Here is a 14,578-nt window from a genome sequence, read left to right on the forward strand (position 1 = left end):
ACAGCCTGTGGTTTGCTCAGGCTGTAGGAACCTGATCACAGCTTACCTGCAGCTTCCCAGCACTTCCACGGGCACTGTCTGCCTGCAGGGAAGGGACTGACACAGGCCAGGTACAGAGCCTGTGACTGCTGGGGTGGGAAGAAAGAGGTGTGGGGGTACCAACGTTCCTGTGGGCGAACGCCCCACTGCACCAGCGCTTACCACAGGGTCCACTGTGCTTTACTGGGATGGCAGCTTTCTGCTGGCACTCGGCCTTCTGGCGCTCACAGTCATTGCTGTATGTCCGGCTGTCCCGGCCACAGACAGGACGGTAGGCACCATCGCAGGTGATGCGGTCACAGGAGCAGCGGGTGGTGCCACGGCGGTTCAGGCAGACAGCGTTGAACTTGCATTCGTCCTTGCATTTGTCTGGGAGGAGAAAGGACAGCAGCACTTGCACCCGCTACGGGCACGAGGCAAGGGGGTATGCTCTCWTTCCCAAGAGCACCGCACAGAGTTGTGAGGAAGGTCAGGACCAAATGCTCCTATTTCCCAGGGAGCAGAGAGGTACTTACCCTGATGCTGGCACTGCCCTGAACGCACCTTCTGGATCTCCAGCCCCCGGATGGCTGCTGAGCGCCCCATCACGCATTCATTGTCATAGGTCACCCCGTCGTCACCGCACACAAGCTCCCTCTTTGGGGGACAGTTCTCAGGGCGGGAGAGCAGGTCTGCCCGTCGGGTGCGGGGGTTCACCCGGCACACACGGGTCACGTCACTGAGGAAGCCTTTACAAGGGTCTGTGCACAGAGGCAGAGCAGAGGAAGATGACAGCAGACAGTTAGGCATGGCCCTGCACACCCCACAGAGGTGTCTCATAGCCAGCCCCTGCCCCATCCTGGCTCCATCCAGTCCCAAGTGCCTCCGTATGTTCCTCAAAGGGATTCAGGGTGTGCTGATCCCTTCCTTGAGGCTGGACACATCTGCTGTTGAGCTGCACACCCTGAGGATACCAGCCTTTTCCAAAGTGACTGCCAGGTGTGATGAGCTCTATCTTTTTCCTCCTCCCTGAGCTGCCCTCTTTGTCCTCCTCTCCTCCGCACAGGCAGACAGGGCTCTTTCCAGACTGACACCAACCTCCCAAGCCAAGAGGGTATTCTCTCTCTCTGCATTACSAGATGCTTGGTACTCCCGTTCTGCTCTTCCCACTCTCCTTCTCTGTGCTTCTTGACCCTCCAAAGTGCTTAAAGGGGTCTGAAGGCAGCCTGAAGTGCTGGAAGAGCTCTGAAGGTAGCCAGGGCCACACATTGTCTTGCTCTACTCTTTAGTCTGCGCTTACGCAGATCACCCTCTCTGATGATCTGAGCTCACATTTGTATATCAGATACGTGGACAAAACAGGTGCTGGCTGTTCCCTGATCCCTGGTCAAGCCCTGGGTTTTTCTCTTCCTTGTTAAGCACAGTACCCAGAGAGCGCAGCTGCAGAAATGTGACTGAATGTTTCCACCCTCTAATTCTACCAGTCTGAAATCCCTGCACATACCACAACTCCAGGCTGACAAGGGGGAGAAACAGTATAGTACTCTGTTTCCCCAGGCTTAGGACAGGGTCACAGCGGATGTCTTTTGTTTTGTCCATTTTAGCACGTGCAATAATCACAGAAATGAAGCAGATGAAAAGAGCTCCCACGGGGCCAACCCAATCCCATCTCCTATTTCCCCTCCAGCAAGAGCCGCTGCACTCACTGCTGTGCTGCAGTGACAACAGCAGACAACAAGGCTGTGTTACTTCCTCAGTGGACTCTACAAGCCCCAGCAAAATCACAGGGTGGTCTTATACGGACTCACAGGTCCATAGGTAACTAAGACTGCTGTAGTGGGGCAGGGATGCTGTCTGGCTGGGAGATGGAGACCACACCAGTGAGACCAGGGGTGATGCAGTTATCTCATTGACTGTATGATGAGGATATTTGAGACATGCTTCTTCACCTGCACTCCCCATCTCTACCACCTCCCCCAGCTTCCAGTGCATTCTGAAGCCTTACAACACAGCTCAATACAGTGCAGTTCCCCCTGAGGAGGGGGTCTAAATGCTGCTGGGTTTCTGCTGTCTCCTAGCAAAACCAGGAGGGAGTCAAAGCAGCAGTGATGCTCAAAGCCTCCTGTCTGCCCTAGAAACTTGGAGCACCCAGTGTGACATTTCTTCTTTCTCACCTCCCACTTCCACCCATTGCCCTACTTGGGACTGAGCACTGAAAGTACAATTAAAGCTCTTCCAGGTTTGTAGTCTGCCCAAACACACTCCCACATGCCTCCCTCCAGGGACAAACAGAGGTCTGACATGTGTCCTGGCTGATCTAATGTTTTTTCTAATGAACGCAGTTGCTTTTAATTACAAGAATCTACAATCATCATTAAGACAAAAAAAAAAAAAAAAAAAAAAAAAAAAAAAAAAAAAAAAAAAAAAAAAAAAAAAAAAAGCCATCCTTGTAGTGCCAGTGTTTGCCCTCCTGGGATCTGTGCCCACTGAGCTCCTTTAATTAGCGGAAAGTGCTTGCTGCAAGGCCTGGGACACTGTCTGCTGGAAAGTCTCTTGCCAAAAGTGGCAAACAGTGGACTTGAGTCTGGAAAGTGGCAGGATTTAAAGGAGGTGGCACAGATGTTGCAACTGCTCTTGAAGTCAGTGGATCCTGAGCAGAAATACCTGCAGCCAAACATTGTGGAGGAAAGCACTGCCTTGGTTTGAGTTTCAGAAGCCTTCACCCACAGACCACTCTTTTCCTGCACAGACCATGTTTTTGGTAACAGAGCTGATGAAAATGGGGTTTGGGGCGTGTTGTTCTCCCCAGTCTTTGCCATTTCCAGCTGGTCTACCCTTACTGCTTCTAATGGAGAAAACATTTTAAAGCAACATTTCCTGGGGGGCAGACAACTCACCACAGACCCCATCAAACTTCTTGAAGACATTCTCCTGCTTGTCGCAGGCGTGCTTGTTGAGGTCACATTCGCTGCGGTAGTCTTTGCCGTCGCTGCCACACACCGTGCTCTCCGCCACTCCGCTGCAGGATGACGGGCAGACGCATTTGGCTGACTGGCCGTCTGTGGAACGGACGCACGTACTGCCGAAGCTGCACGTCACCTCTGCGCAGGGGTCCTTGGAGCCTGGGGAGGGAGGAGAGGGCACAGCACAGGCATGAGAACACCACCCTCTCCTCTCCTGCCTCCCCCTATAACACGGTAAGTACACCTGACACRCCATCACATCTCCCTGGACGGCCTCAGTCCCTCTGAATGCCCAGAAGCACACGGGATTGAAACCAGTGCCCTTCCCTCAGGTCCAATGGATGCTGGACTCAGTCCTATGTATCTGGTCCTGCGTGGGTATGAGATGTGTATGTATGGTAAGAGCACCATCCACATCTGATATCCGCAGAGGCAGGCAGGATTGTGAGGGTACTGGATCAGCCCCTAAACGCACTGCATGCAAGGGAGGAGAGTTCACTCTCCACCTGGCACTTCAGTCAGACTTCCCCCTCCCCAAACCTCTCAGCTTCATTGCTACGAGCTCCTTTCCCTGCACAAACTCTTTGAGAGCCTCTTGCTCTAGCAAACAAGCAAAACAAGGGTCCTTAAGACACCTCCTGCAAAACGTAATTAGAGGAAGAGCTCAAGGAGCAATTTCCTCATTGACAGGGAAGGGCCAAAATTTATTTGCCGGCTTTTTTTTTTATTTTGTCACTTTTTTATGATTATTATTCTAAGTAAATCACTCAGCACTCTCTCCACTCTAACAAGAGCTCCAGCAGGAGTGCTGTGCACAGATTTATTGTAAGCCAGAGCTCTGCATGAGGGAAAGGTCAAGTTAATTTACTCTGAGATGAGGGGACTGGGGTCTCATTTACACAGCTCCTTGCTCACAGCTGGTGAATGCCAGTCTGGGGAAGGACTTTCATTAGCCCACCCAGCCTCTTGGAGAAATAGCTACTGCCAAACAAGGGCCTTCTTGCATATGTCTGCACACATGCCTAGTCTCTCAAACTCTGATCTCAAAGCAAGCCACATCTGCCACAGCTAAAGGAGGCAGCGTGGCCCAGCATGCAGAGCGCTGGCTTGAGACACAGAGCAGTTCTCCACTGGGCTCTATCATGTACCCATTTAATAGCCTTGGCCCATCAGTTTGCTTGCTAAACCTAAGGCAGATCCTCAAGGCAGAGCTAGTGATTCTCTCAATGGTCCTCCACATCAGACCTGTCCCTACCTGCCTGATAACATCGCCAGTACCAAAGCACTAATAGGAGATCAGGCCAAGTCTCCCTGGTCTCATACAGGTACAAAGCCTCTGGAAAATGGGGAGAGCCTGTCCTTGTACTTACCACATGGTCCCTTGCTGATGACTTTGATCCGCCTCTGCTGGTTGCATTGGGCCTTCTCCAGCTCACATTCATTGCTGTAGGTGGAATAATCTGAGCCACAGACAGGAGCCACCACCACGGGGCAGGCTGTCTTCTTGCAGACACAGGAGGCCTGGGAGGGGTCGACGGAGCTCCTCTCACACACCGCCCCGAACCCACAGAGCATTCCTCGACATACTGCAAGCACAAAGACACAGAGAGGCAGGTGAGCTGTAGGTGATCCTCTGCTAACARGAGTGCAGCTCAGAGCCCAGGGTGCAGGCATCTGACCATTTGCGTGTTTGCTCTTCCCCAACCTGAGAGTACTGGAGCTATTCCTGAGGGACAGCAGTGACCTTCAGAGTGACTCAATCTCCCAGGCATATGCTATCCCGACAGGGTGGCTGCACAGGACAGTTACATTGCAAGAGATCTACAACCTGCTGATGTCTTCTATCACCAATGCTTGCCTTGGACAAATCTCACAGCCGCATAGCCATCCTAGCAGTCCAAACCTCCATATGTTTACCCTTGTGGATGGAGCTGCTGCAGGACAGGGAAGCCGGAGTGCCGCAGCAGAACCAGTACAGCCTGCTGTGGGACACCTGCCGGGTGCAGGAGCCCTCCATAACGTGGACTGCTTCTGCCACCTGCTACTGTGCCTGGCAGCTCTCCCAGGCATACCGTGAAGTGGTCCAGCCTTCCTGCATTGCAGGGAGCCTGACCAACTGCTGCAAGAGCCCAGGGGACCATTTCCTGGCCCCCTCCAGGGTCTCAGCATGCAGCAATGCACAGCACAAAGGCCAATGGTAAAGGGCAGCACGGATAGGTGCATCTGTATTACATGCAATACAAAGAAAGCTCCCTCTGAACAGGAGATTCTTCTGCAAGGCAGCACCTCTGACCCTGTGCATACCAATACAACTCACATTGGCTCTACTGTAGTCCCTCCTTTAAGTGACTGAGCCTTTGAGAGAGGCCATGAAGGGCAGGATTTGTGCTAGGTGTGTTCAATCTATGTAAAGACAGGTGAGGAAGAGCTTAGGATATAGCACGGTCCAAGCAGAGTTTGGACCTGCGCTCAGTCCCTCATACCTCCACTGTGCTCTCTAACTGCTCCCTCTCCAGGCCGCCTGTTCTGCTTACTTCTGGTACAAGCTAGGGGAAGAAAGGGCTGTCACCACCTCTGCACTGCAGCAGAGAGGCCAAGACCCAGCCCCACAGACGCAGGGATGCCTCCAGCCCCACAGCAGCGGCATAGAGCAGTGTGGTCTCCTTAAAGCACCTGCACTGCCTAGGGCCACTTTGCTCAACCTCTTGCAAGTCCTCCACAACGCACCATGCTTTCCGCTAACCAGTGAGAGAAAGGTAAGCCAAACAATAGGAAAGAAAATATCACTTGTCCCAGCGTGGGACAGAACATCCCACGCACACACACACTGCTTTATTCATTCTCACTTACGCAAAGCAGGCGAATCACGGGCTGGTGTCTCTATAAAAGGAGATGCACAAATCTCTATCATATCCACTAATCAGAGCAGACTGCACAGACCAGTTCAACATCTGAATTGCTAATAGGAAAGGTAATCTTACGTTTGAGGAAGGGAGAGATGGAGAGGACAGGCGCCTGCAAGCTCGAATGTCTGCAGGTGAGACAGAACAAGACACGGCAGAGCTTTCTGCCAAGTGGTTACTGCCATGAGCACAGCCTTAGAGCTCACTACATACACCTACTGTTCCAGCAGTGCCCGAACACCACTGCCCACACGGTCACAACCTCCACACACAGCTATTTTACAACCAGGAGTCCCTACACATGCACTTGCCACTCAGCTACAGCAGATACATGTGCAGTGGGCACCCTCCTACCACCTCTGGGCAACAAGCATTACCTTWCCCGCCCTGCACTCTCCTATGTGCACAATACACACTCGAAATGGAGACTGACCTACATAATGACAGAAAGGGAAATTATAAAAGGCAAAATAAAGTGCTCGGCAATGGCTCATTAACACTTCAATTCTCAAGCATTTGCCTTTGACTGCCTTGAGTTTTTGAACTCATATGCACAGCAACAATACACCGCTAAGAGACTAATATCAAATGAAAAAGAACTCTTTCTCTCCTGCCCAATATCTAAAAGCAATTTATCATTTTTATGAAGTGTTCTGGATAGTCTCTCCCACTCTTTCCGCTGCTGCTCGCTTGCTCGCTCTCTATCTCGCTCTCTCTTTTTTGTAATGCAGATGAGCCTGTTGAGCTCTGAGATGAGAAGGTGCAGGGGCCAATAGCAAGTGAGTGGATATGAAATGCAGGACAAGTGGGGATTCACTCCCCCCCCACACACACACTTCCTGGGCAGCCGGGTCTGTAGAGCAGAAGTGTTAGCTGTGCAGTGCATAATCGAGCTGCCGGTCACAGAGGAGGCAGAGATAAAGCTGTCTTAATGACCAGACTTCTACAGAGGAAGGAAGGGAGCCGGTGCGTGCAGCAGAGGCCGGCATGCACAGCCAACCTGCAGCAGCTTTCAATTAGCTACCTGCTCAAAGGAGACGCGGAGGATGCGAGGGAGGGACAGAGAGGTGCCTGCCCGGCTCTGCGCGGTGCAGAGCAAACAGGCACCCAGTGCATCYGGCTCAGTCCCTCACGCTCACGGGGCAGCTCTCCTCTCCAGCTGTGCGGCCAGGTGCAGCTTCGCTGTGCTGGGAGGAGCAGCTGGCACTCAGATGTGCCTGGCAGGGGTTGGAGGGAAACCAGGGCTGCTCGGCCCCACACAGAGAAGGCAGCACTAGCTCTGGCAGCTACTGTGTAGGACAGACCTGACCCAAATCCTGACGTGGTCTCCACAGCGAGACCACACAGGGAGCCCCAGGTAAGCCCCAGCCCTTTTGTCACCCTCTCAGATCTTCAGCCAGGTGTGAGACGCCAGTCCCTAAGCACTATATCCAAGGACCTTCCTCTTCACAGCATGGCTATGCCTCACACCTCCAGGAGGGACAGCAGTGCTGTCCTCACCTTGATGAACAACCACAGCTCTAGCAGCAACCTGAACAGCGGCCCGAACGAAAGATGGCAGCTCGCCATGGTCCCAAGGTGAGCACAGCCACCGTTTCCCAACGCTCAGAGGCAGCTAAYGGTCCCACATCTTATGCAGAGCCGTGCATGGGCTTTGCAAAGCTACACCGTTACTGGTATTAGCTAGCGCAGAGCTAGTCTGGGTTGTAGAAAAGACAACGCAGGCAGTGATGTGCTCAAGGCCATAGCACCAAGGATTGCACTAGAGCCTCTGCGCTCCCAGGCAAGCTCTGTGCATGCTGTCAAGTCTCTCTCTGGAGAGAACGAGCAGCAGACAAAGTAATTAAAGCTCGGGCTGGAGATTTGCTAGCAGGAATAGTCACCTGGACAAAAGAGATCGCAYCCAGGGAAAGACTGAGGACGTGCTGAAAGATGCATGAGTGCAGAGATCAGGCGACCGCCCCAAAGCGCTGCACCAGTCTCCTCCCACCCCAGCGTGAGCGGGTGGGCAGGGACGCGGGAGGCTGATGCAGCTGTTAACGCAGGGAAGGAAGGGCCGTCCYGTCGCGCTGGGGCCGGGGCCGCGTCCGTTTCCCAACCGCACGCTCCCTTGTGGCCCGGGGTCCCCTTTCAGGTTGACACAAATCCGTCACTTCTGCTCTCGGCGACGTGCCGTCGCTGCCCCGGCCTGCTGCGGCTGCGCCTTAGCAGATGTCCCCTCAGAGGAGCGCCGAGCGGGGGCTGAGGCCGGCTGGCGGAGGCCGGCTTCCCAACACGCTCTCCGGTAGCCGGCCAGCCCCTCCCTGCCGGCCCGAGCCTTGCCCCAAGTCACACGCCTGCCACTGAGGGGAACGGGAGGCGACAGACGATTGCAGACAGCGGTCAATCACTCGAACACCCAAGATGCTCTAAAGCAGCCTAGATCCCGACCAGCCACGCAGCGGAGTTCCCTGCTAAACCCTCCGCCCCCAGGTCCAGGAAGAGAGGGGTCCAAAGGCAGCCTCTTCGGCGCTCGTGCTAACGAACTCGGCCTCCACGCAGCCCTTCCCTCCGGCTGCCCTCCGGAGCAGCCCCGGGGGGCTCCTGCCTGAGCGGTGTGGGGACGGCGCAGCGAGGAGCAGGACTCCAGGGGAGCCCGTGCTGCCCCCCAGGCTGCTCTGGGCCTGAAGGGACGGGACAAACTGCCATCGCGGGGGAGCCCAGCACTGCGCACGGGGCGCGCGTGCTACGAAGGCTTTCACGCAAAACCACAAATTCCAGTTCCAGCCCAGACAGAACTATTGCCATCGCTACTCTTYGTCCTCCCAGCACGGAAAACCTACCCCACATCTCCTCGCAGTGAGTCCACGGGGTGATCCTCACCCTCTTCCCAGTGTCACGCTGTCCCAAAGGACGGACCAGGATAAGAGCTGCAAAAGCCRCAAAGCGGCGAAGACAAGGTGATGGCTTTCTTGCTGGGAGGATGGATATGCTGTGCCCCATATTTTGCACAGACTCTGCCTCAGCCTGCGGTCCACAGGAAGGTCCTGTCTGCTGCCACGCAGAGAGGCTGCTCCAGGCCCCTACGTCCCCCGATGCAGGCGGCCCGGCATCGCAGGAGGCCAGGCCTGCACGCTGCTTTTCATCTACCTCAGTGCGTGCTGGCCCAGTTTCATCGGCACAGTTGCAGATGAGGAACCCATGGTAGGAASAAGTTTGTCCAAAGCTACAAAGACGGTGACAGTGACAGCTCTCTAATTTCTTGCCCTCTTCTGGTCTTGTCTTCTACCTCAGATTTTTAATRAAGAACCTTATCCATCCTTATCCTTTCCTTGTCCATCTGAGGAAAGGTTCCAAAGCGAGCAGCTGACCTAGTTCTGCTCCTGCCAAAACCAGAGGAGTTTGTCACTGGGACCAGCGCAAGGCACCTCCGAGCGCATCAGAAGCCCGTCCCACTACCCCGCTGCTATTTTAGGGTCCGTTTCCATTCAGCACTGGTCATGCCTCAGCGTCACTTTTGCCTTCGCTCCCCTGCTGCCCGTCTCCTTCCAGGCCTAAGGCAGTTCTGCGGGAGCCAGCTKGCTAATCTGGCAGGGAAAAGGCTTCAAATACTGGACCGGTCTTCAGAAGGAGTAAAGGCTGACACATCGCCAATGACTGCAATTCTTTTTAAAGAAACTTTTAAAAACATTTATTAAGGTTTGGAGCCAAACTTAGTCTTGTCACCTTTAAAGTAACCCTCTTCGTAWTTGTTTCTCCCAAGTATATTTAAGAATGCCTTAATTTGAAAGCGTAAAAACAATGGTAAATGACAGAGAAGCAATTAAGAGTTATAAAGTTAATCGGGTGAGGCTATACAAATGAAACTGATATTTCATCAAAATTGAACTTTCAGTCTGTTTTTCCACCTGGGAACACTAAAAAAGAACCCTAAGGATATAGGCCAACATCTGAGCAAGAGAGATGATACAGGGTATTTATTTACCTCACATTCCACAGCAGAGCTATCTGCTTAAYGCTGTAAAAAATGATCTTTTACAGAACCTACGTTTGATGGACACTTTTCTATTTTTCATGTGCATTCCAGTGAATGCTGTTACCGCAGAGCGAAACTTCCAAGCCCCAGGGCGCCAAAGCCGCCAGGCACGGCGGCACTCGGGCACAAGGCTGAACGCCCAGGCGTCGCAGGGCAGGCCTGTAGGAGACCCGTTTGCGGAAGAGCTTCATACTTGCAGCGTTCAGGCCAAGAAACAAACAAAAGCAAGCAACAAAAACGCTTCAAACCCGAAACAAACTGTGACAAGCAAATTGGTTGTTTAAGTTTCTTTCACTTCTAATCATGTCTGGTGTTACTGGTGAAGAAGCCCGTTTATTCACAGTAGATAATTTTTAAAACTCACCTATTCAATACAGTGATGCAATTGGATGAAGCAAGCCTATTACACTACCAACAACAAAACAAAATGCCTTAGTTCCCCTGCCAGATCTGAAAGATGAAACAGGTTTATTATGCTTGCTAAGAAGACTCAGCCAAAAAAAACTCTGCAAAGCATGAAATTCAGAGGGAGCTTCTTTCTTCCAAAATCTCTCTCTCTCTCTCTCTCTCTCTCTCTGGCAGGATGCAAGAAGAAGTGACCATCACTGACACAGAAGGAATAAAAGTTGGGAAATTAAAAACAAAAAGAAGTGGCTATCAGACTAATTTCCAGGATACTCAGCGCTAACCATGCTTTTATGTCCCATTTCCTATGAAGAGGGTCAACATGGAAAGAAGTGCTTAGCTGAACCTGGCTAGAAAGCAGTAACAAGCGTGCCACAAAAATTTCCTGTCCTAATGCTTGTACAGGACAGCTCCAAACAAACAGTGGGCAGTAGATTAAGCATGCACGAGTGCAAGAACCTCTTATCTTTGATCCCTAACAGTGTTGGAAACAAACGTGCTATTAAACATTCCCCACAACTGACGGGCTACAGACTGCTCTCTAGTTACAGCACTGCTGTTATTTCAAACACTTCAGGGACTGGGACTTGCTCTTTGGTCATAAGGCCAGGATGGGACTGTCCTTCCCTTTTCTCTCCAAATCTGAGAGGAAACTGGGCAGAGAGAAATGCAGAGATGGTGCTGGCGAGCATGAGAAACAAGTCACCATCCAGTTGACCTATCAGCGAGGTAAGCACCACACGAGGCACACACAGAGGAACCAAGGCTCTCCCTGCCTGCTGCCACTTTGGTTACCTCTATACAACATTGATAGGATAGTGACTGTGTATTTTCCCACCAGCGTGCCTTCCATGTCACCCAATAAACAYGCCTGGCCTGGCTTGAGGTAACCCATGCCATGGCTATGACTGGAACCAAGCCTGAAGCCTGTCTTATTTACTGCAACYCTTCGGCTGGACACTTTAGTCACATACGATGGACACCTCTGTGGTGGAGATGCTAAGAGGCAGAGAGAAACTGGAGTCAGTATGAGCTTGCAATAGATGGAGTCTCTGATCTGATTTTGGAGGCTGCAGCATATTGTGCCTGCTCCCCAGTCTACACAGGAGAGATGTTCTCCCAGCTCTCTGCATCAAAAACTGTGCTTTGAAACTGTCTATAAAGCCTACATTGAGGCTGGGTGGAAAGCAGATCTGAAGTGGTGTGGATCTGAAGCATAGTATGGCTTTAGTTAAGTCAATCTAGAGCTGCAGAGGAGTGCAGCAATGCATTTGATGAACAAGGAGAGTAGCATTTGTCTGGGACACACGAAAGCTACAGCTAGGAGCTGACCTTTCCCAAACCTCCAGAGCCATGGAAGACGAGATGGAGAAACAGYCTAAGGTATACAACCCTTAAGCAAGCCACACAGAACAAAAGGGAGGGCTTGAGCTTATTGTATCCACGCTGTATCCCAGCCAAGCCTCTCTAAGTCTCTTAATGCCACTGGAGCAGAAATAAGAAAGTAATAATAATAAAAAGAGTGCACTTGCTGGGGAGGAGAGGGAAAGCAAAAGGTGTTGTTAGAACTAAATCATGTTAACATGCTTCTTGCCACTAATGAATCGACATGATTCTCACAGGTGGACAAAGCAGTCTCTTCTCCCATGCTGAGCCCCAGGCCAAACACGCAAAAGCAAGAAAGGCCTTTAGAAGAGATCATGGGTAGGAGGAGGATGTTACCGGGTTTGGAGCCTCATCCAGCTCAGATACGCTGTGCTCTGTGGCTCTCTGCCTTGTATTCTGCAGTGACCATCTCATTTAAGATCAAGAGCACAAAAGAATGCTAATGAGAGTTTCTGTCCCGCAGATAACTGGGGAAGGCGAGTGGGCATACCAAAGTGATCTGGCCTTTACCTGAACAATGTAGAGCAGGTGAGGGTCAGGGCACTGCCAGCACTGAAGAAACAGGTCGGAAGGGCRTTCTTTAACAGGTAACAGGACCACATTCAGCAGCACTAACCCAGCAACAGCTGGAGCCATGGCGAGCCTCCACCTTCTGGTCTGCGGCCCTCCTGCCCTCCCACAGAGATGAGCAGATGGAGGAATGAACTCAGATGTCATCATGATATCCCTTTACAGCACAACAGCCTGCAAAGCAGACCTTGCCTGGCCAGGTGGGCTTGCAACAAGGGGCATTTGCTAAAAAACGAGAGGGCAAGAAAGTGGATGGCTCCTCATGAAAGTTAGATGTATAGCTTACCCTAACCAGGCACAGCAAACAAATAACAGAAGTGACACGTGGAAATGCTTTCCTCTGTCTTGCCAGTGCTGCCTGTGGCCCAACACTCAGGCAGTTGGGGTGGGATGCCTTCATCAAAGAACTAGGAGGGAAGAAAAGGGGAGAGGAGATGAGACAAGCTGGAAGGAACTTCTGGGGGCATGTCTACACTGGCAACTGCAACTAGGGTGGAAACAGTGAGAGTCAGGGTTTCAGAGAGCTTCTTACTGTGGTTTGGGCCCTAAAGTGCTGGCACTCATCTGAAATGAGCTGCTTCTACTGAATGAAGACTAACTAGATGGGCTCCGGTATGACCACACTGGTTTAAATCCAAGCCTTCTCTTCAGGCAGCCTCTAATTAGCAGCAAGAAGGGAGTGGGATGCTTCATCACCATGAAAGCCACTGTCAAAGTTCAGCTGAGCATTTCCCCAAGCAGAGTGTGCAGGTCACAGGTGGCTCGTACTCCAAGAGGAGCTGCCAGGGCAGATGGTGCCAGCTCCACCTCCTGGCCTCCTACAATGCCTGCAGATGCTCAGAGAACAACTGGAAGGACAACTGAGAATAGGACAGCTCTACTGTAGCTAGCAGAGAGGACCAGAGCCAACAGGAGAATTGCTTTAAGCTGCTGAGGTTTCCTGCATGCAACTCTACTCTGTAGAGGGATACAGGAGTTAGTGTGAGGGTGCAGGGCAGCTGCTAGCAAAAGGGGAGGTGCCCAGTGGCCACCGCTTCCCTCATGCTTTTAGAGCCCTACTTCAGGTACATCAAGGACCCAAATGGCTGCTGCTGGAAGAACTGACAAGGGCTTGCTTTTGGGGGGAGAAGGCTGATGTTGAAGTAAAGGCACTGCCTGAGCTGGGCCCAAGAGACTGGGCAAAATTAAGATTCTCCACTACACACAACATGCCCCGTCTTGGCATGTTCCCAGGCCTGAGCAGGCAGGCATATGCTGCAAAAAGAGAGCCAGTAACAATACGTGCATGCAAAGGTCTATGTTTCTGCTATCACAGCCCCCCTCTGTCCCCTTGTATACACCCATTTGCACTGTGCTCTCCTTCAAACCCTGTATCCTAAAAAATGCAGCAGCCAATGAAGAAAGTTGTGAGCTGGGAGGGCTGAGGAGAGTAGCTTCTGCTTCTAGCTTCACAGCCTAAACTCACCATCAAGTTCTGTGCCTTGGTTTTCTCATTACAACAACAACAAAAAAAAAGGAAAAAAAGGAGATGATAATAATCACCGACCCCCTGATATCAGTAGGTAAATAGCTTGATGAGAGTAGTAGGGATTAATAATAAGCTGGCTTCGTCAAGTGCTTGGAGATCTTGAGGTGAAGAGCTCTATCTAATAAGCCCCAAGCATTCACACTCCATTTATGATTATTGTTATTAAACTAGAGAAACATTTTAGGATTTTAATGTCAAAATTGCTCTTTTCCACTGCACAGAAAAGAAAAAAATTACTGGAGCAGCTTGCTGATTGCTTATTGCCCACGCCCCCAGCCCTTTGCACCGAGTGCACGCCTGCCTCCCGTGTCTCCTGGCAGTGCCCAGGCCGTGACAGGCACATCACTGCTATGCAGTGCCAGAGCGGGGCTCTGGCAGACACAGTTCTGCCTCCTCAGCCAGGAAGACCCCCAGGACTGAAGCCTTCTCCTCAGCAGAAGAGCAGGTCCCTGAATATCCACAGAGGAGGGGGAGATGCCTAGAAAACATGCAGAAGAATCCTAACGGTTTCTTCTCTTCCCCAGCCAGCTTTCTCTGCTGAAGGCAAGATGTGCATTTCCCAACCTGGACTGTCTCCAGATCACAGAGGAGTCCTTCTCCAAAAAGGCCGAGAAAAACAATCAGAAAAGCACAGCGGGAAACTTGATTAAAACTCATGGGTGAGAGATAAGAGGGTGGTATTTACCTACTTTCACRGCTTAAAGCATCTCTGATGACAGGAAAGGGGTAGGAGAGAGAAAAGACTGACAAACCTTACAGCCACACTGCTGCGCTCAGTGTAAATGTAGCC

The 14,578-nt window shown here is 51.8% G+C and overlaps 1 protein-coding gene across 2 annotated transcripts in view; it reads right to left on the reverse strand.

Moving 5' to 3' along the window:
- Positions 1-14,578, reverse strand: part of AGRN (agrin) — a 128,557-nt gene that overhangs the window by 42,333 nt on the left and 71,646 nt on the right. For both annotated transcript variants that reach the window (XM_085298957.1, XM_085298958.1), the window contains 4 exons: positions 4,352-4,567; positions 2,916-3,140; positions 555-779; positions 202-408 (listed from right to left, as the gene is read on the reverse strand). In XM_085298957.1, coding sequence (XP_085155083.1) covers positions 202-408; positions 555-779; positions 2,916-3,140; positions 4,352-4,567 — 873 coding nt within the window. The remainder of the gene's footprint in view (positions 1-201; positions 409-554; positions 780-2,915; positions 3,141-4,351; positions 4,568-14,578) is intronic.

Source organism: Rhea americana, unplaced genomic scaffold (assembly GCF_003343005.1).
Source record: "Rhea americana isolate MKP2758 unplaced genomic scaffold, rheAme1 scaffold_143, whole genome shotgun sequence".
In the NCBI taxonomy this organism is placed as follows: domain Eukaryota; kingdom Metazoa; phylum Chordata; class Aves; order Rheiformes; family Rheidae; genus Rhea; species Rhea americana.